At 40.2% G+C, this 20,247-nt stretch overlaps 1 protein-coding gene across 20 annotated transcripts in view; it reads left to right on the top strand.

The window, feature by feature from the left end:
* DLG1 (discs large MAGUK scaffold protein 1) overlaps positions 1–20,247 on the top strand; it is a 151,186-nt gene that overhangs the window by 37,510 nt on the left and 93,429 nt on the right. For 17 of the 20 annotated variants that reach the window (XM_067002566.1, XM_067002569.1, XM_067002563.1 and 14 more), the window contains one exon: positions 17,015–17,179. In XM_067002566.1, the coding sequence (XP_066858667.1) occupies positions 17,015–17,179 (165 nt within the window). Of the gene's footprint in view, positions 1–9,853; positions 10,079–17,014; positions 17,180–20,247 lie in introns of those variants that run through there. The other 3 variants (XM_067002573.1, XM_067002570.1, XM_067002572.1) reach the window with 2 other exon arrangements.

Below are 20,247 nucleotides of genomic sequence, written 5' to 3'. Positions count from 1 at the left end.
AGGAAAGTGGTCATGGCCCCAAGCCTGTCAGTGTTCAAGAAGCATTTGGACAGTGCTCTTGGACAATGCTCTCAATTCTAAGCCGGAGTCAAGAGTAGGACTTGATGACCCTTATTGGGTCCCTTCCAGCTCAGGATATTTTGTATTCAAAGTTTTGTGCCCTTTCTCCTACATGGGGTTTAAGTTGTAATGTAGGAGGGACTAGATTTGGGACACTTTGACTAGATTTGGAAACATAGTTTGAAAAGGAAACAATAGGACCATAGACAAGAGTTTTCCAGGTTCAGAATCATTATTGAAAGATTTGGGGGCAGAGGGGAGATTGGTGTGGGTTTTTTTTTGGTTTTGTTTGTTTTTAAATCTCTTGCCTGAGATAAGGAGTGTCCTTGAATTCCTTCATTGTCTTAGTCTCTTTTGAGTGGTGGAAATGGCATAAAAACCCAAGTGAAAGGTAGTGAAGTTTGCTTTGTTGTGACCTGACTGTTCTGTGGATTGATCAGATTGCGATGCTGTAGGGAGAGAGCAAGTAAGCACTCTTTTACTTGCAAAGTGGTTTAATGTGCCTGAAATTCTATCAAAACATCTTTTTGTTAGTTTAACGTGAGATGTGATTCTTCATGGACTCTCTGAAGTCACGTTCAGGTATATGCAACCTCTGGTTAATGACTAAAAAGCAATTCCTTTATCAAAAAGGGTAACACAGAATTCTTTGGTTCCTCACAGCAGGTGGCTCACAGAAGCTGAGGAGAGTGTAATGTATGGGAAAAAATAGAGGATGAGACCCCAGACTTCGTGTAGCGTAGGACTCTGCTTCCGAGTATGACTAGTAGTTTGTCTTAAGGAAAAAGCTATGAGGAAAGGATAAGTGCCTGCTTCAGTTGCTGATCCACCTCAGAAGGCAGCATCTTAAAGACTTCCTGAGCTAGTGATTATAGCTGTACATTTTTATTAGACCTTAGTCTACCTTTGGTTTGCTGTTTTGTAGTTTATTTTTGAAGACTTCATGTCCTTGGCAGTAAGTTCTACAGCAGTTTCTTTTGCTTGTGTTTTTAAAACATCTGCTTGATTATTTCATTGTCTACTAATGCCTGTGTGGTCTTAAATTAGTGAATAATTGCTTTGTATTTGCCTTGTCTGCGCCATTTATGTTTTTCAAAGATCTTGTATCAAGTTCCCATGCTCAGCTCTTTACTTGAGACAGATGAGGCTCCTCACTTTGTAATCTTCATAGATGAAAGCCACTGAGTATCTTTATCCTAGCTGTTATTCACTGTACTTTTTTGATTTTTGTCACTACTCTTCTCAGATGAGAAGGTCAGAAGTGCGCGCAATATTCAAGATCTGTGAATTCCTCAATTATTCAGAGAAATAATACTGTCTGCTTTCCTAAGTTTCTTTTTTGAATATTGGAATTCCTGTTCTGAGGTAATAGCTTTCGTCCAATTGGTTTAAAAAATTCTTAGTTAAAATAGTATTTTCTAGGTGTTCTAAAGGGAAGGGAGAAAGACCTACATTTGGTATGGTGTTTTAACATGCTGTCACATTCACTCAGGTATTTCAGTCCTAACTTTGTCAGTAATCTCATAGCTAAAGTAGGGCACTGTTTTCTGTAGGAAGTTACTGCGTTTTGCTGAAACATCCTAGGAAGGAGAACTCAATTTTGAAGAGATGTGCAGTTGGTGTACCAGTAGCTGCTGGTGTTTTATAAGGGTGGGTGCGTGTGATGCCCTAGGTTCTTGCTGAAGTACGGTGGTTTAGAAACATGTTGAATATGCAGGGTTGATAAGCAGGCCTTAGTCTAGGATCAGTAGTTTGAAAGTTTTGTTCATAAACTGCAGATACAACTCAAACCACGAGTTACTGGAACAATGACACAGCACACCCCAAGCCAGCTGACAGATGATGCTCCTCTAGTTCAAGTGGCCAAGAGAGGAAACTGCAGGACCTTAGCACAGAGACCTCAAGGACCTAGGGGACTGGGCTAGGAGGAGGTTCAGGAGGCTCAACAAGATGTGCCAAGTTCTGCAGCAAGGACAGAGCAAACCCCTGTGCTGGTACTGGGAAGCGACTGGCGGAGTAGTAGCTGTGCTAAGAAGGTTATGGTGTTTATGGGGGACAGAAGGCTGAAACAGTGCAAGCTGTAAGTAGTTTAGGCAGAGCCCAATATGACAGATAATTGAGCGTTGATAGAATCCTCTTGGTGCCTAGATTCTCTCCTGCTCTCAGTGAACTATTTTATAATTAAGACATGATCTGCTTTCATGGCTTTTACACAGTGGGACTGGAGGACTGATTTGTCTCTGGGAACAGCCTTCTCACTGTCTGCAATGGAGAGAAAAAAAAAAACAAAACACAAACTCAACCCATTGTTAGTATTGTGGAAGCACTTCATCTACACTGGCTGTGAGTGGCTCTTAGCCTCTACTCGGATGGCGCTGCATCAAAGCAGTAGAGCAGAAACATATCCAATTGCTGTCTTTTCTCGATGTTGTGTCAGGGAAGCATGAACAGCCGCTGAAATGAAACTGTAGTATGAGACTTCACTGGATAAAAGCATGTATTGTTATTGTATTTCCTTTCCCGGATTTTCACTTTTTTTTAAGCCTATGTGCCCTCATTTTTCCAGTGGAGGCACAGATGCTTGATTAATAGTTTGAGAGTCACTCAATAGCAGTGCTGCTTTTCTTAGCTACATCTACATTGCACAGACCATATAAAAGGTAGTCCACAATTGAAAACTGCTGCTCTGAAAGGAAATCTTTCAAAAAGATAGGATGAAATTAATCAGATTCTGAGCAATCCTTCAATAGCAGAGGGATCTTCGTGCGTTATCCATTCTAGAATAATCCCTGAGAAAATGTTGTCTCTTTCCTCTCTGCACCAGTGCTTCCCCAGTAATTTTTGCATGACAATCTCAAACTAGCCTTCTGTCTCAGTCTAATTAAGGAAGATATGATTAGCTTGGGTCCTGCAGGGAATGATCCACGGTGATAAATTAGATCCTTGTTCTTGTTTGGTCTTGACACTGGGGAGAGCAGTCCCAGCTAATCACACCCTGTAGGATTCCATCTTTCCTACTGAGCATAGCCTTCAAATTGTAACCTCACTTGCCTGATTATCTCTTGCATTTAAGGTTGATCCACTTCAAATCCAAAGCGGGTGGAAGCTTCATTGGGGTGGGAAAGGGTTGAGGGATATGAGAGCAAAGCTTTTGGGGCTCTCAGAAAGTTTGTTTAATGGGCTTTTATAGCTTATCAGTTTTATCCTTAGAACGAAGTGTCTGCAGCTCACTAGAAATCTTTGAGGGTGGATGGAACTAAACAGGGCTAAATATGCGTGCTTTTATTTTTGTTTCCTATTTGCAGACAGATAGGAACAACGCATCAAAGGCAACTTTTAGAACAAAAGTATGTGATTATTCTAAGTGATGTCAGCCAAGTTTTTGAATGGTGTCCGCGTAACTCTGCCAAGATCTTACAGTTCTTCATTGTACAGGACTTTTCAGGTCAGGCCGTGTACTGGGTTGTGATGGGCTGGCTGATTGACTTCACAGCAGCCGTGTGGCTTTTTAGGTTAGTGGCCATAGCAGTGTTGATAACACCAGTGCTTTAGCTGTTGCTGAACAGTGCTGGGGATGTGAAGGCCTTCTCTGCTTTATCCCGCTGCTGCCCCTGCAAGTGGGCTGGGAGTGGGCAAGAAACTGGTAGGGACACAGCTGGGGCAGCTGACCCAAACTGATCGAGGAGATATTTCATGCCTTTTGGTGGCATGCTGAGCAGTAAGGCTGGGGAGGAGGTCTCCCAGTGTAGCTGGTGGTTGGAGACTGGTTGGGCATCAGTCCCACTGCCTTGTTGGTGGGAGGTCAATTTCCCTTCCCACTTTACTTATTAAACTGTCTTCATCTCAACCTGTGAGGTTTTTTTTTTCCCGTTTTAATTCTCTTGTCCCTCTAGGTTGGGAATGAGCAAGCAACTGGGTGGGTACTTACCTGCCAGCCACCACGAGCTGTTTCTAAGCGTGTTGAATATGTTTGAAGTGGTGTAGAATGTCATGGTTTTAGGGATTTCCTAGCTGAGTTGTATTCTAATCAGTCTAGTCTAATAAGTCTATTTTAAATAGTCACCACTTTGTTTTTTTTTTTCTCACAAAGATGTTAGTATATACTGTTAGTATACTGAGACACGATAAAATTTCTTTTCAGCAGTGACTTTAACAGGAGGTCAGGTAGACTTCCAGCTAATGGGAAGGAAAATGCTATGGTGTCACTGTCTGCTGCATTTCCATCCTTTTTATTGGGTCAAACTCCAAGTTTGCAAAAGGAACCCTTTATTTTCAGTTCTAGCCTGTTTTGAAGATGTTCTCCCCAGTTCTGTAATTTCCAGCTAGGAAAAATATGTTGAATTTTGGATTTCACAGCAGTCATACTAGTCAATTCTGTCACCTCTAATTCTCAGGGATTTCTTATGGGGAAACTGAAAATGTAAAGGCGTGCTCCAGGAGGGCTAAACTACTTCCAAAATATCAGGAGGAAGGGAAAGAGATTCCACTCTGGGCCTTTGAAATTCGGAAACATGAAATTGTAAGAGCTTCACAGCTGCCAAGTCAAGCATGTGTTTGTGCAATTTTTGGCAAGGTGTGCTATCATTCTGTTATAAGCTGCGTGGCTTTTAACTTTTTTTTCCATTTGACATTCTTAATATTGACATTCTTAATATCTTTCTTGTTATATGAATTCTGCTTGTTGTTGCTTAGGCAGCCTTTCCCTCACCTTCCTCCGTTTGGTGGCACATTTTTGATACGTATCTCCTTACCTGCTCCCTGCTCTTCTGAAGCCTGATTATTTTTGCGTATAGAGGACATCATAATGCAGATACCTCTGGATTCTTTCTCCAGTATGATGCTGGACTTGTCTCCTCTGATTTGGACTGAAGACAACTCCAAAAAGCTTATAGTGCCCATAATGATGGTCACTGGGCAAGGAAAGTGTTCTTGTGCGGTTTTTGGGTTGACTTATCAAGCCTTATGGAGGACCTCCTTGGAGTGATGTCCCAGATCTGTCGTCAGCTTAACAATTTAAGACTTGGAATAAACTGGGAGAAAATCACAAACACCTACTGAAAAGCTTCTATTCATAGGACCTGTTCTGGGCTTAAATGCCACCGAAGGGGCAAGTTTTAAAAAGTGGTGTTATTAATCAAATTCCTTTCCCAAAATAGCATTTCACTTTGCTTTTGAAGTTAATGGGGCTGTAGCATTCTTCAAGACTTGGGAACCTTAAGAGACAGCCGTATTTACAGTGTTCTAATTGTCCTAGAAAAGATTTTTCTATTGTCGATGGAAGTGTTTTGTTAAAACAATGCTCTTTTTCTGTGTTCTGTGATGATTGTGTTGGGCACATATGGGTCAGACTGGGTGGGCGCTGCAAATTTTGTATACCAGAGCATGAAGCTTCTGAAGGGCAGATGCACATCAGCATTCTGAACCGAAGGTGTGACAGGAGCTGCAGGTTCAACTCCTGCACACACGTTTACCTGTCAAGCTGGCAAAAAGGTGCTTCAAAGATAGGAGTAGCTGCTACGGTTGGCTTTTACAGGGGGAATTTTCAGGTCATGGTGTTTTCAGTAAATAAACCTGCTTGCCTGAAAGTACTATGCAAATGAATTTTCTGGCAATTCAGGTGTGTGCAGAAACAAGCAGTGCATTTTTGGCTGCTTTCTCAAAATTGGTTTGGATAGCCATCTCCTATGTCAGGGAGTGACAGCAGCCATGCCAGGGAGCCTCCTGGATGCTAATGGATGCAGTTTGTACCCGGTATTGGTTGTTATGAAACCAGTGTTCAAATTTCATTTACCTTATAGAAATTGCTTACACAATTACTCCTTGAATAAGGCATAGAATTACAGTCACTACTTTAGAGTTCTCTGTTAGTATGAGGTAATCTTAAACCAGTATCCAAGCTTCTTTACTAATTTTGGAGTTCTGTGTTCTCTTTCAATATATATGTGCTAAGACTATGAGGCAAAGAGGTTAAAATAGTTTTTAGCATTAGAAGTCATTTAAAACTTTTTTTTAAATTAAGCTGTACTAGGTATTCTGGAAGTATACCTCTTCAGGCTTCTGGGGATTGGGGACCTGGAGTCCCACCGGATTGGTAGGTGCCTGCAGTGACAGTTGCCAAGTTTTTCTTCCTCATGCTGTTTAAAAACTCCAGGTCTTGCTTCTTATGAGGTTCCTGGTTCCCTAACCTGTGGTGTACGAGGATATGGGTAGAACACATGGATTGATGAAACAGGCACCCCCAGTGTGTTCAGTGAAAAGTGGGCAAATGCTGAACAGAAGTACTAAGTGCCTGAGAAGCTGGTAGTGCTTTTTTGATGCTGCATAACATTTGTTTCTCTCTATCCAATGTTCATACCGCTCAGGGAGTCTTGGAAGTGTAACAGCTTTCTTATTTTATGATAATAACGAAATTAGTCTTGCTTACTAATTGAAGATCTTAATGATGTTGGTATTTTTATTGGGCATATGGGAGCTATGCAAAAAGATAGGTTATTGCCAAGTAAACATTCAAAAGAAACTTGGAATGAGGGCAATTCTTTTTATGTAGTGTTTTCATAAGCATGAAAAGTCAGTTTTAGTGGTACTGTTTTTGAGCAAGTGCCAGTTTTTAAAAGTTTTGAATTGGTTTCTTTAGATTTTTTGCGTATAAAAGGTCACTTACGTTTTTGGATGTTACCAGGTGGAACCCTCCTCTGCAAGAAGAGAACTTGAGGTTTTTGTTTTTCTGTGTTCAGTGAATACTGACTTGTTTTTTTCTTGTATATGGCACCATCAGATAGAAGTCCTGATACTGTACCTTGCAATCTCCAAGTTTAAAAATTTTCTGTCATCAGCATGGAAACAGAGCCTAAACTGAAGAAACTCAAGGTTGTATGGGGTAACACCAGCACAGTCTGATAACTTGAGAGGAAGCATTGTGAGATACTTAAGTAGTTAAGGCCATATTATTCTTATCAGCAGCTTAGTGTGTTAATCGATTGCTTTTTATGTTTTTAAAACATTAATCCAACTTTCAGTTGGAATCAGATCAATAGTTAAATGGGGTTTTCTCTGTAGAGCTCAGAAGTAGGTTTCCTAATATTCTGATTGCAGGTGTTTATATGATTGATTGTTTATATTTCAGGAAGCTTTATGCTCACAGCTGCATATTTAAAATGCCTTTGGGTACAAATAATTGTTATGAACAAGTGACACTGTTACAGATAAATCTCAGGATTTAGTCAGCAAACTATATTTTAACTTGACAAACTTAAATGTTGTATTAAGTTTGTGCATGACTAGATGTGATAAACAAGGTAACTTTTTAGAATAAAGATCAAGACAATTTTGATGTGTAACCAGCTTATTTGGTTGTAGCTGTAAAAATGTGGTTGAAGGATTCAAATGTTCTGTGGTCTTCATCAACAATGTAGATGTAATTGCCTTAAGTTTTCTCTTCTTTCATATCTTACTGATGGAATCCTTTGTAGATGTGTGGACTATATTTTCTTATCAATTCTTCTATGCCCATTGCACATTAGAGCTTATATTTTCTGCATCACAAAAAGCTATTTGTGCAACGTTCAAGAACTGCTTTCGCTCTTTGACTTCGTACTGAAATTGCCATGCATTTGACTGAATTATTTTAGTAAGAAATTGCTATTAATGTGATTAAATATATGGAAGTAAGATGGATTGTTGAGCTGTAGTGCAGAAAAGATGGTGTTGTGGTATAAGAATGTTCTTGTGTTCCTTGTGGAGCAGGCAATGCTTGCCAGTTCTCTTTTCCCTTGTGCATTTTTTTCCTTTTTCATGTGCTGTATTTAAGTTTCTTTACTTGTGCTTTGCTCTAGTTCTCTAGAAAAGAGACCATGCTGTGATCCCCAAACAACACAAGGAAATTAGAGGGCTTTTTTATATTCTTCAGTTATTTGATTATAGTTTAAGGCTGCCCTTGGATTTAAATGTATGTATAACAGAAGCTTAAGCTAATCTAGATACACACAGAAGGTGTATCTTTGTGTGTGTATTATTTATTGCCTTTCTGTCTCCAAGATGTTTAAGGTGAACTTTCCTTTTGGTCCTGCCATTGTTGCTGCCCATGCATGCAGAAGACGACCTGTTGTAGGAAGCCACGTCTAGGGCTGGCTGGTGAAAAAGTGTAGGTCATGGCACATGGGGGAAAGACAACTATGCTTATTAGTATGGAAAGGCTGTCATCTGTAGTCCGTGCATCTTCTACCAAGGAAGAGGTCCTCATGCAAATGAAGTTTATTTTGAGGTTTACTGTGGGCTGAGTTACACGTTTTTCTCCAGACATCTTGCCTTAGTTTCAGTTTCCTCAATCTGCACATTTATGTAAAGATGACGGTCTCCAGTATAATTCATGAAGTTGCTGTTTTCTGAGCTGCAAGTGTGGATGTCAGTTTTGCATCACGTTAAACTTTCTGCCTCAAGGGGTGCTTATCAGGTAAACCAAAGGAAGTAAAAGGGAGATGACAACAGACTGCTACAGGTGTAAACTTCAGCGAACAGTCACAACCTAAAGAGAAGAGCAGACATTTCTAGGAGTGTTAAATACTTGCTTTCATCTTTCAGTACAATTAAAATGTGTTTTTGTAAGGATTATCATCTTATGGTACAATGAAGAGAAATCAGCGTGTGTTTTTGATCAAATTCTGTAATGTGATGCCATAACATATAAATACAGTGAAATTCTGCATGGACCCTGGTACTCTTTTAAAAAATATATAGTTTGAATCCTTATAGAGCTTGATTCCCCCTTTTCCCAACACACACACAAAAAAAAAACCACCACCAAACCCACACCAAAAACATATTTTAAAAAAATATGCAGTCTTAGACTTGTTAATACACAACAAAGAACAAAAATCTTAAGGCGACCATGGCCATATTCATTTCAGTTCTAAAGAAAAAAGTGCTGTTTCTGTCAATTTTTTTCTCCCGAGTGTCCATGTGTACTGTTGCTTGAAATGAATTCATTTACCACGTTACCAACAGTGGCTCATAACCAAGTTGATGCCTGGCCCAAATTATTCATGTTTTCCTAGAGACAACCGGGGGAAAAAAATGTAGCTTCTGATTTCATTGTGTTGAAGTTGAAGAATATTTGTCTATTTCTGTTGCTGTTTGCATATTGGTTTTGGTAGACCATTAGGAGTTTTGCTCAGCAGTTAATGGTCTTTTAATGTGTTACTTAACCTTGAATTTTTTATGTTAGAAAATGAGGTTTAAATATCCCACAGCCATTTGTTCTGTGGTCTGCTTATATTTCCTTGAAAAAGCTAGTGTGAACTGCAGCTCAGCAAATCCCCCGCTGTTAGCCTTACAACTTCCCGGCTTTACAATTATGCACATGTGATTTTAGAAGGGGCTTTCACTTGCTCATTGGTGCAGTGCGAAAGCACCTTGCGGGAGGTGCTGGGTCTGTCTCGGTCGGGCCGCGTACGAGTCCCTTGCTGCAACATCTTGCCCCTCCCCTAAGCAACCAGCATACATGAGCAGAGTGGCTCTGCTGGAGTTGCTTCTCTTTTCATGGAGGAGACAGACCTTGCACTGCAGCAGGTGGAGCTGCCTTGCTGGATCGAGCCCCGGGTTCTGGCTGCAAGCATCCTGCTATTACTTCGGGCCACGATACAGTTGCCTCTTGGAGCTGACGCTAGCATAATTACGTACAAAGCTGACTCGAAAAATTTAAAAATGGACACAGGATTTTTTTGCTTGACTTTTTTAAGATCTGGTTTCTAATATGGAGCGAAATCTTTCCTGAAGGATCGAACCTATTTGATGTAAAGGCTTATTTTTGAACACTATGGACCTAGAATAAATGTCAAAGACAGGCAGCAAGCAGCGCTTACCAAGGCATTTTTCTGGAATCTCAGTCGTGGATCGATTGAAGTGCACAGGGTCTGAAAAAATGTCTCCTAGCATAAAAAACTTGGATTGTTTTTCTCCGATGCTATGCCACTGTAAAGTAGCATGTACCAACAACACAATCTCTTTAATGTTTGGATGTAAGGTGGGTCTATAAAAGGACTTTCCTGGAAATATAAACTGGGTTTAATAGGCTATGAATGATTGCCAGGATGTATACTGTAACTGTGCCTTAAATTTCCAATTAAATAGCATGTATTTTGTTCCAGGCATTACTTGATTATCGGAGGGAGCTCTTGGTGATTGTGACAGAAGTAATGAATTATCATGCCTACTCTTTAGAGATCCCTTTGAACAATGTTTTGAATTTACTGAATGCCGCATGTAACATGTCGTCATTCTCCATTAATCAGCATTAATCATCATGTAATCAGTTTATTGCACTTGGCTTTCATTTCTTCAGCTGTGGAGAATTAAATACACAGGAGACTTGCACTGAGATGCAGGGCTGGAAATGCTTCCTGACATCATATTGATAGAAGCAATTGTTAGTGGCAGGTTTGGGTTTAACAGTGCCCTCGGGCATTTAGTCATTTTAGGACTCCATCAACTGTTTGGGGTCTGGAGCAACAAAACATACATAATTTGGTAATTCTTAGAGTAGTAAGCAATATAGTTGGGGTTGTTTAAACTGCTTTTTCCAGAAAAATTAACGCAGGAATTGAAGAATGTGATGAGAACTGTAACTGCTGGAAAGCCCCTTTAAGAAAGCCCCTTTAAAAATAAAGGGTTATGTGTGTGAAGTTACTTGTGAGACTGAGATTCAGCAATCTGTGTTTCCAAAAGTTATTTTGCATATTCAGTGTTTCCAAGCCAGTGTTCAATGTTCTTAACAAAAAAAAGCTGTATTTCTGTAAATTGGGAGCAGTCGTCTATGTGTGTGTGCATATATACACAGACATGTATGCATGCATGTCTGTGCAGTACACTTAGATATATATATATATATGGTGGTATCACAGTATGTTGTTGATGTTGCAAAAAAAAGTCACTAGGTTGAGAGGGAGGAGTCTAATCTGTTTGTAATGGCTCTTTTGCAAGTGTAAAAGATTTATTGTGGAATTGAAGGCTGAGTGCTTTATTTCCAGTAGGCAAGGATTTGCCTTGTTTTGTAACTACTTGTCTTTGATGTGTCCAAGGCATTTTTCAGTTGTAAATATGTACGTATATATTGATGCAGCTGAGAAACTGTTTGCTGTAAAATCAAGGTTTTCTTATTCTTTGTGGAACTGCACATCCTTTAATTACAACATCATAAATTTGGGAGGAAAGCCATAGGAGCAAAATACAATTTGGAATTTCATGCTGCCAGTTGAGCTGCCGATGAGGGATGCTGTTCGCTTTAAGACCAAACTAAAAATACCCAGCGAATATCCAGCATCCACTTGAGGCGTTTTGTGCCGGATTTGAGTGACAGCGGCATTTTCCGCTGTCCTCGCACGCCAGCAGCCCCTTTGGGCTGCCTGCACACCCCGGTGACTTGTCCCCCAGTGACTTGTCCCTGGCTGGCTCTGGGGGCAGCCCCCCGGTGCTGCTCCTCGGGGTCCCCAGTGTGGGTCCTTGTTCTTATTATGATGTCCTGCAGGCTGATAGTTTCTCAAGTGCAGTTGCTTTAGCAGTGCTGTATGTTAAAATATCTGGCTGTTGGGCTTTAATGATACCCAAATAGCGGCCTGCTCAGCCTGGGGGAGAGGCGACTCAACTCATCAGGGTCTAAAAATACCCCAAGGGAGGGTGCAGTGAAGACAGAGCCAGGCTCTTGCCTATGGTGCCCAGTGCCAGGACAGGAGGCAGTGGGCACAAACCGGACCACAGGGGCTCCTGCTGAACCCCAGGAAGCATTTCAGTGCTGTGTGGGTAGCTGAGCACGGGCACAGGCTGCTGGAGAGGCTGGGGGCCTGCTCCCTGCAGGGCCTGCTTCCTGCAGAGCCAGCCTGGGCACCGGCCTGAGCCCCCTGCTCTGGGTGGCCCTGCTGGAGCAGGGCTGGACCCAGCAGTGCCTCTGCCATCAGCCAGCCTGTGATTCCCTGCATGTGTGTTACTGTTAATAAATAGAGAGGGAGTGCTCTGTGCTACCCAAATCCCGGCTGGACTGAAGGCATCAGGTTTGACTAACCGTGACCTCCTGGTAGTGCAGGGGGTTCTGCACTCAGCAGTTATCAGTTTTATTTGTCTGAGGAAAAGTTGCAGGGTTGTGCTGCACTAAGAATAACATAGCAGTGTCTTCTCAGAAAATACTTTTTGAATGCTGAAGACTGAGCCAAAATTTAAAGGAAAATGTGAAACAACAATGCAGAGTAACCTGGTCAGTCCTTTACATAAAGAAACGATTCATCTGACAGAAGTAATTCTATGAACTGGTGTTTCCCGTTTTCCTTTAGGGTTTTTTGACTGCAGGAAAATAAGTCTGCCTTATTTTAAGTCAGACCGATTTTCCTGTAAATAAAATAAATATAATATAAATATAATATAAAATATAGTATAAAATAAGACTGACTTATCAGTCTGACTGCTCCTTGTTTTGTCTCTGTGCATTGGCATTGTGGAACAGGTGTATTTCTTCTCACTAAATATTTCTGGTGTTTTGTAAACATGTGCATCTTAAACTGGCTATTTCAGAGTATCCATGACATGAAGTGCTGCCTAAATGCTTGCATTTACCACTAGCTGTGTATTTTTACATATGATGGAGCACCATGACCTAATTATTATGTTGCATGTGGTTTTACTCAAAGTACAATGTCAAACTGAAAGGGGAAACTCTAAAAGGCTGCTCCCCTTATGGTTTGTCTTACCTCTAATTATTAAAAGAAATCTCATTGCTTTTATTTGAGAATGAAGGAGTTATTACTCAACGTACTGAATGCTTGTTTAAAAAAAATTGCTCTAATATTTCAAATCATTGAGTTTATGATATATGGAGACCTAAATAGAGAATAATACTAAATGTCCTATTCTGTGATCAGTGAAGAAGTTCTGAAGATGCACCACCACTTACTTGCTTCTCTTACCTTACTGAAGTGGTTTTGTTAGTTACAGGCTTTCAGCTTTGCGGTGTGAATTGCTGCTTACCTTCAATGAGGCTTCATTTTGGTTTTTGTAGTCTGCCAGTTGTCACAAATAAGTTTTCATGGGAACTTCCATTCTGCAGTAGCTGAGTGTATTCCTTGCTTTGTATCCTTTTCACCTCCTCAGTGAGGAAGGCACTTTGTTGGCCTGAGCGCTTGCTTCTGGCTTAGCACTTCCACTATGCTACAGGAAGAGTCATACAAAATACGCTAGGGTCTTAATTTACCATTTAATTTGTCCTAATTTTATTGTAGCGAGATTATGGGGAATTTGGCTGTATTGTTGCTTTGCTTGCTGCAGCTATTGGAGCTTATTTTCTGCTGACTGGAATCTGAAAGTCAGAGTTGTGAATGTTTGTTTTTTAATTGGGGGGGGGGGGGAGATGTGAGGATAAGTGTATATATTTAGGTTTTCCTACTCATCTGCTTTTGGCATGCTGCATCCTAGTCCTTTTATGCAGGAGTGGGGATGTTGAATGTAGAGCAGTGTTTCCCAACAACCCGAGTTGCTGGCACGGTCTGCCGAAGGGTCCCTTCAGGTTAAGCTCATCGTCTGAAGTGGAACAGTGACTGAATAAGGACAAGTATTTCAGTTTGGCTTGTCATGAGCAAATGGTCTGAAGACAGTTTGTTTTATGCTATCTGTTCGTGCTGCATCAGAGGTGATCTGACTGTGTGAACTTGTATGTATTTCTCAATTTGAACTGCTTATATTGACTTGAAGTCCTCACTACCTTTCTCAAAGGTAGTTGGACCTCTACAACAAAAATTAAGACTTCGCCTAAACAAAACACAACAATATAAATCAGGCTGTCTGTTTTTCTGGGGTTTGTTTGTCATTTTTGTTTGGAGTGTGTAGGGACTTGGGAATGATGATGTGTGTGGATAAGGAGCATGAAAATCTGCAGGAGAAGGGGAGTACAAGAAAGACCAACTGGCAATCTTCTATTACTGGTTTTTAGGCACTCTTTCACTCTTCCTCTTATGTTCAAGCTGTTTTAGTACTGATCTCTGTGTGTGGGGGGGGGTACGTACAGAAGTTGCTGTGCCTTCAAATTTGTTTTTATGTAAGACATCGGATTGATGTGCCTCTAATGTGAATTGGATTGTGACACACATTCCATCCTGAAGATCAGCGTAGTTAATGCTGCCTTGTACTTCGTCATTACCTTATCTGGTAGCTAAGGGTGTTTTTGCGTGATTAATTTTCTGTCCACGAGCATGGTGTTCTGTGTGGCCTGAATCTGTAGATTTACAGACTTACGTGCTGTTGTGGATATGGGTCACTGGTTTAAGGCATGTTTAAGGGGTTCTTTAGGTTGCTTAATTTTCTGTTGATTATCTTTCAATAAGATCTCTCAGTAGAATAACTTTTTAAAAATATAAAGCCACAAGTTAATTACATCTAGGGAGTAGTATGGATATGAATTTATTTGAAAGACCTTCCTTTGAAAACGCAGAATTCCCTGAAGCTTTTCTGTGCCTTTTCCATAAACAGGTGATCTATATTCTGAAAAATGGTCCTTTAAAACATTCATAAAAAACATTGTGTTTATCCTGTGCATTTTTGCAGATACTTTGGTCATTTTTCTTTTTTTTAGCTCTGCTAGGGTGGTGATTTTAGGCAGGGAGGCTGTGGGGCTGACCAGTTAGCACAATGAATGATTTCACGGCAGTGATTTTGGAACATCTTCTGGTTTCGCATTAACTAGCACAGGGTTATTGAAGTAAATGGATTTTACAGTAGTTTACACCAGCAGATAACTTAGCCCATAGTACTGAGTGACAGTTCAAAACTCACTAAGGGTGCAATCTAGTTTGAACAAATCTTGTGCACTACGTTGCATCAGCAGAAATGTTGTGAGTCCATTTTGGCACCTGTAAATCTGCAACCCAGTCCTCTGGGGCAGTATCTCTGTCAGAAATGTGTTAACATTTAGCATTTAGGTTTTCTTTTGCACTGTAAATTATAATTTACATAGTAGTCCATAAAAATTTACATAGTAGTCCATAAAGCTTCTTAAAAATGTAGTTAGCTGGCTTGGCTACTGCCTAACTGGCTGCTGGGAGACTTCCTAGATGTGTGGCTGAGGTAAATTGTGTGCGAAGTTGGAGCTGCTCTGCCACAGTTGCTGTTAGTCCTTCCTTTGATGTGTCTTGCCTACTTCTTGGCTGGTTCTTCTATCCTAGGGTCTCCTTGGCGCCTGGATTGGGTACAGGACTGGATTATTTTAGCTGTAAGCAGAGCAATGGTCTCTGCTAGCCACTGTGAGATTGGCTGCTCCTGCTCTCTCCCTCCCTTTCTCCCTGGTGTGCCAGCACTGTTGCATGTTTCATCTTGTTGTGAGCTGCTTTAGGGAATTAGAAGAGCAGCAAGTTAATATCGCTGGAAAGGGAACAAACATGCTGCTGGATTAGCCCACTGAGCGTGCTCCTCGTGGGGTCAGACACATGCTAGAAGCAAGGGGCACGGGGATGTTGTAGACCTGGGGCAGGACAGCCTGAATGGGTCCTGCTCCTTTGTGTGGCAGCTGCCCTTTGGATCAGCTGGCTGTGTGCTGAAAATGTACCTCTAGACTTGTATGGGGTTTAAATTGCATGGGATTTTGATTCAGGTGTAGCAGCAGAATTAACGTGGCATGACTGAAGGAGATGACTGAATTGCTCTGCTCAGGTGATGGCAACTCCTGGGAGAGGGACGGAATGGGCAGTTCTGGGTGGTGGCTCTTTGACCATGCCCGAGCAGTTAGATGCTCCCTCTCAGTCAAGAGGCACGGGTGTTTTGGAGGTGATGCTCAAGAGTAAAGCAGTACAAAACACTTCCACTACCATGGAGAGTCATCTGTTGTAAGACGATCTGCTTTACATCCAAGCTGAAGCACTTTGCTCTGAAGTATTTGCTGCGAAGGATGAGGACAGTTGGGTAACTTTTAGCATAAGAAGTTGTGGATATAGCACTTAGAAATGCTATCCTGTAAGTAGTTTAGTTAGTGTATTTTAAAGATGAAATCTGTTTTTTAGTAGCTTTGGGTTGGCTTTACTACTATTTGCAAAATATTTCCCAGTCTTGAATATCACATTAAAATCCAAATAGCCCTTCGTGTTTAAGATTTTTTTTGAGCTTATAGCCCTTGTCTATAAAGCCTTACATGAGAGAGTTCTTTACCACAGCACTTCTTTTTCAATTTTTAATGTAAATTGTAACAATGCATAATGCTTGATGAGCAGTTAACTCCGCAATCCAGAGAAGAGGTGAATACTACGTGTACCCATGACTTCATTCATACTTTTTAGCGGGGGCTGCAAGTGTGGCTGCAGCACTGTCTGACTGGAACACAGCCCTGGCGGATAAATAATAGGTTCTGGCTTTTGAAATTGAATGAAAATTAATAAGACTGACTGAGTAATGTCTTGTGTTTCTGTGTGGAGGCTTCTGTATCACAGAAGCTTCATCTGTCTTGTTGCAAGCCCACATACTGTAGTCTCATAACAAAGTTAGGAGCAGTGAATTGCTGTGTTGATACCCCAACATAAAAGCTGAAACCTTTCAACTGACAGAAAAGGCTTTTAGCAGATGTGCTAAATAGGAAGTGGGGAAAAAGTTTTTGAGGCTGGTGGTTTTTAAAGGCAGGACATAATGCTGTATTAGAAGTGTAAGGAAAAAAAGTTTTTTGGAAGAGTTTGCGGGCATGTTACTATATGCAAACAGACAAAAGACTAGGTAGCTTTAGAGCATTTCTAGCATTTCTTTATAGCATTTCAAGTGGCTGGAATATTTTTAAATGGGACCAGTTTTTAAACTGAAAATATTAATTTAAACCTTTTATTTCTAGATTTTATTACCTTGAGGTCAGCAGGGTCAGAAAGTAACTATTTGTCTCTCCTACGTTTTGTGGATAATGTTTTCACATTTTCCTGGTGGGCTAATCTTTTTCTCTAATTGTTTTCTTCAGAAATACCGCTATCAGGATGAAGATACACCTCCGCAGGAGCACAGCTCGCCCCACATCAGCAATGAGGTGACGGGTCCAGAGCTGGTTCATGTATCAGAGAAGAATCTGTCACAGATTGAGAATGTACATGGATTCGTTTCTCATTCTCATATTTCACCAGTAAAGGTATGGTTTTTTTAAGTTACAAGAGTGAACTGTTTTGATATACTCTCTAGGGATATACTTTTGTGGGGAAAAAAAATTCATCAGATACACTTCCTTATATGGAACTGCTCATTTGTAAAAATCACTGTATAGACATTAAGGTATTGACTTTGTTCTGCACATCGTGATTAAAAGCACATGTTGTAAAATGCCCCAATAACAAATCTCGACGTAACTTGAGGTCTCAGATGGAGTTCTGACTGGGCGCTATGGTTACCGTTGTCAGCTGCGTTTTGTGTTTTCTACAAGGATTCTGCAGAATCAGTTCTGAGTTCATTTTTATTAAATGTTTGAATCAAGGTCCTGTATGGAAAATCCAGTAAGAGGAGTGAGTGAGATTTTGGGGGGTTGTAGCAGGCAGTTTTATTTACTTACTTAGTAGGGAAATGCAGCTTAATCATTTTCTGAATAGCTTAATATTTTAGTGTGCCAGACTAAATGGTGTGTTTTCTATAAACACTTCTGAATCTATCTGGCTCTTTTTTGAAGAAAAAATGGAAAAATGATTTGATAATGATGAGTATTTGGGGTTTAGAATGATAAGGTAGGCCTCAGTTTTGACATTTTTAGCTTGAGTTTTTGGTGTGGTAGTATCCTTTGCCTGAAATTAGCAGAGTACTGTACAAAGCATCAGGATATTTTAAGAAAAAAAGTTGTTCTAAACTTAAAATGTTCTGGAAGTGTAACTCTAAGGAAAAATATTGAGCATCAGCTCTTTATTATCTACTTCTAAGGATTCTACAGAGGAACGGGCTGTAGTGGGGGTGTATTTAATAATTGTCTTTCATCTTTTCTAAAATTTTAGAAAATGTAAACAGTGTTATTGGACACATTTATTTTTACATTAAACTCCATAAGAAATCCTCTGTGTGTTTCTGTAGTCTTCAGGGAAGCACAAGACAAGCTGTATTCTTCATGTCCTAATGAGTAACCTATTTGAAGTGGGCTTTATTAACTTCTGAGGAGCCTTGTAAGAAAGCTAACGCAACAAACCTCTCATTTTGGGCTGGGCTAGGACCTCAATCTTGTGTTGCTTATGAAGGCACACACACAGTAACACACTTTGCCATGTCTAGGTATCCATAAATTCATGGATACCTAAAGTAATACATTGCATTTTGTGTGTGTTCATTATATATATATTAAAAAAACCCTCTGCCACTGGAGACTTAAGGTGGACTCTATGCACAAGCTTTTCCTAATTTATAGTGTGCTTAGTCGTGCATTTCAGAAAGTATAAAGGGGTCAAAAAGGCAAAGAGGCAAACTGCACAACTGTCTGTACTTAGAGATCAGGTTTAATATATTTCACAATCCAGATACCTCTGCAAATAGTGATAAAAATATATAATGGTTATATATATGAGATAGTTCTAAGAAGCAGATCAATCTAGATGCTCTTTCATTGTACTTGAGACAGTTCAAAGGGCTCTAATTACCTTGGTGTCTTTTTCACTGCCTGAACTGTAGGGAAACCAAAGTACACAGAGTAGTTCCTGTGTTTGAGTTTTATTTGTGTTATATTTTTATTTGACTTAAGTATGTCAGAGAAACCCAAGGTTGCTATTGAATGCTTAGCGTAGCTGGTCCTCTCTTCAATACATGTTCCTGGTGTTGGCATAGCTCATGCTGAAGATCTATTTAGCAGCAACAGCTCTGGGTTGAGAGAGCTTTGTGAATTTGTTTGTTAGACTGGCTCACTGCACTGTGGTGTAGGGACCAGGTATTGGCTGGTATACAAGATCTTAATTAGCTGTATTCAATAGTGCCTTTGTTTAAAGAAACAAAATGTAACAGAGGGCATTGGGAAGTTTTAGTAAGAAAGAGGATGTGTTCATTATACTAATAACACAGGCTGTTTTTTTAATTAGACTTGCTAAATACTTTTTAAATTTCAAATACGGAGTTGTTCTCCAAGCTAACCTTTTGGATGTAAACGCTGCTTTGCAGTCATATGCTGCTTTTTGAGAAATGCTGCAGAGGGCAGTAGAATCAGATTTTCTGAGGAATACCTTCTCTTTTTAGCAAGCCCTCTACAGCCTAGAACACTAATGCAGAACATGGATAGAAGATGATGAAGAACTGAGGTGTGCAAGGTTTTAAATAGTTTTTGTCCTCAAGAGGAGCTTTCATCATCTGTAGGACTTAAAGTAGCTGTTGCAACTTGCTTGGACACGTGGATGGTTTTCAAAGAGCATCCTTCAGTAACCAAAAAAGTCAAATGTATATCTGAAATGTTTAGAGGATGTGCATGTAATTACTCTTTTCAGATGTTTTATGTTAAGTGCCATAGTAACTCAAGGTGGTTTCCTGTCTAAGAGGGGTGAGCTACCTCAGGGTAAGGTAGGATTTTGGTTGTTTGCAGTTGTCACGAAGTAACCAATACTATCTGTACTGATTTGAAGTTTAAGCATAAGACAGGGCACGTGATGTTTTTGCCTTGTTAGGGTCGAGCTTTGTCAGTTTGTGAGGAAATGTATACTGTGTACCTCAAGCATCAGACATGTAAACTTAACCTATGAGATTTGTTATCCTCTGTTATCTAACACTGGGTGAAGTGAAACTCTTCTTCATCCTGTAAAATGCATTTTTTTTTTTTTGAGTGCTTGGTGATAGACAATCACGAACAGGTAAGAAGAATGGTCAAACTTCCTTCACAAGTATTCTGTCCCGGACACTTGAATGTTTTCAGGTAGGCAGGCAGCTAGTACTAGAGTTTCTTCAGTACGAGCTTTCAAAATTTTTTGTAGGAATTTGGGATTGCAGCATGAGAGTTTCTCAAGTTACTATGAAATAAAATGTGACCAAGCTGATCTGGCTTTGGTGTACTGGAAAGCAATACACTGCTAACAAGAGCGACCACTAGATGGTGGTGCTACAAAAAGATTTTAATTGTAAGGCTGAATTTAGCTTTTCTATCATACTTTCATTTTTCAATCTAATATTTCCATTAATTAGAAATATTAAAACTCCAACCAAGCGAAATCTGTGATAGATCTAATATCAAACAAGGTTTTAAACCGTGGACTG

Source organism: Anser cygnoides, chromosome 9 (genome assembly GCF_040182565.1).
Source record: "Anser cygnoides isolate HZ-2024a breed goose chromosome 9, Taihu_goose_T2T_genome, whole genome shotgun sequence".
Taxonomy (NCBI): Eukaryota; Metazoa; Chordata; class Aves; order Anseriformes; family Anatidae; genus Anser; species Anser cygnoides.
Note: the sequence above shows the minus strand (reverse complement) of the source record. Positions and strands in the feature narration are given on the sequence as shown.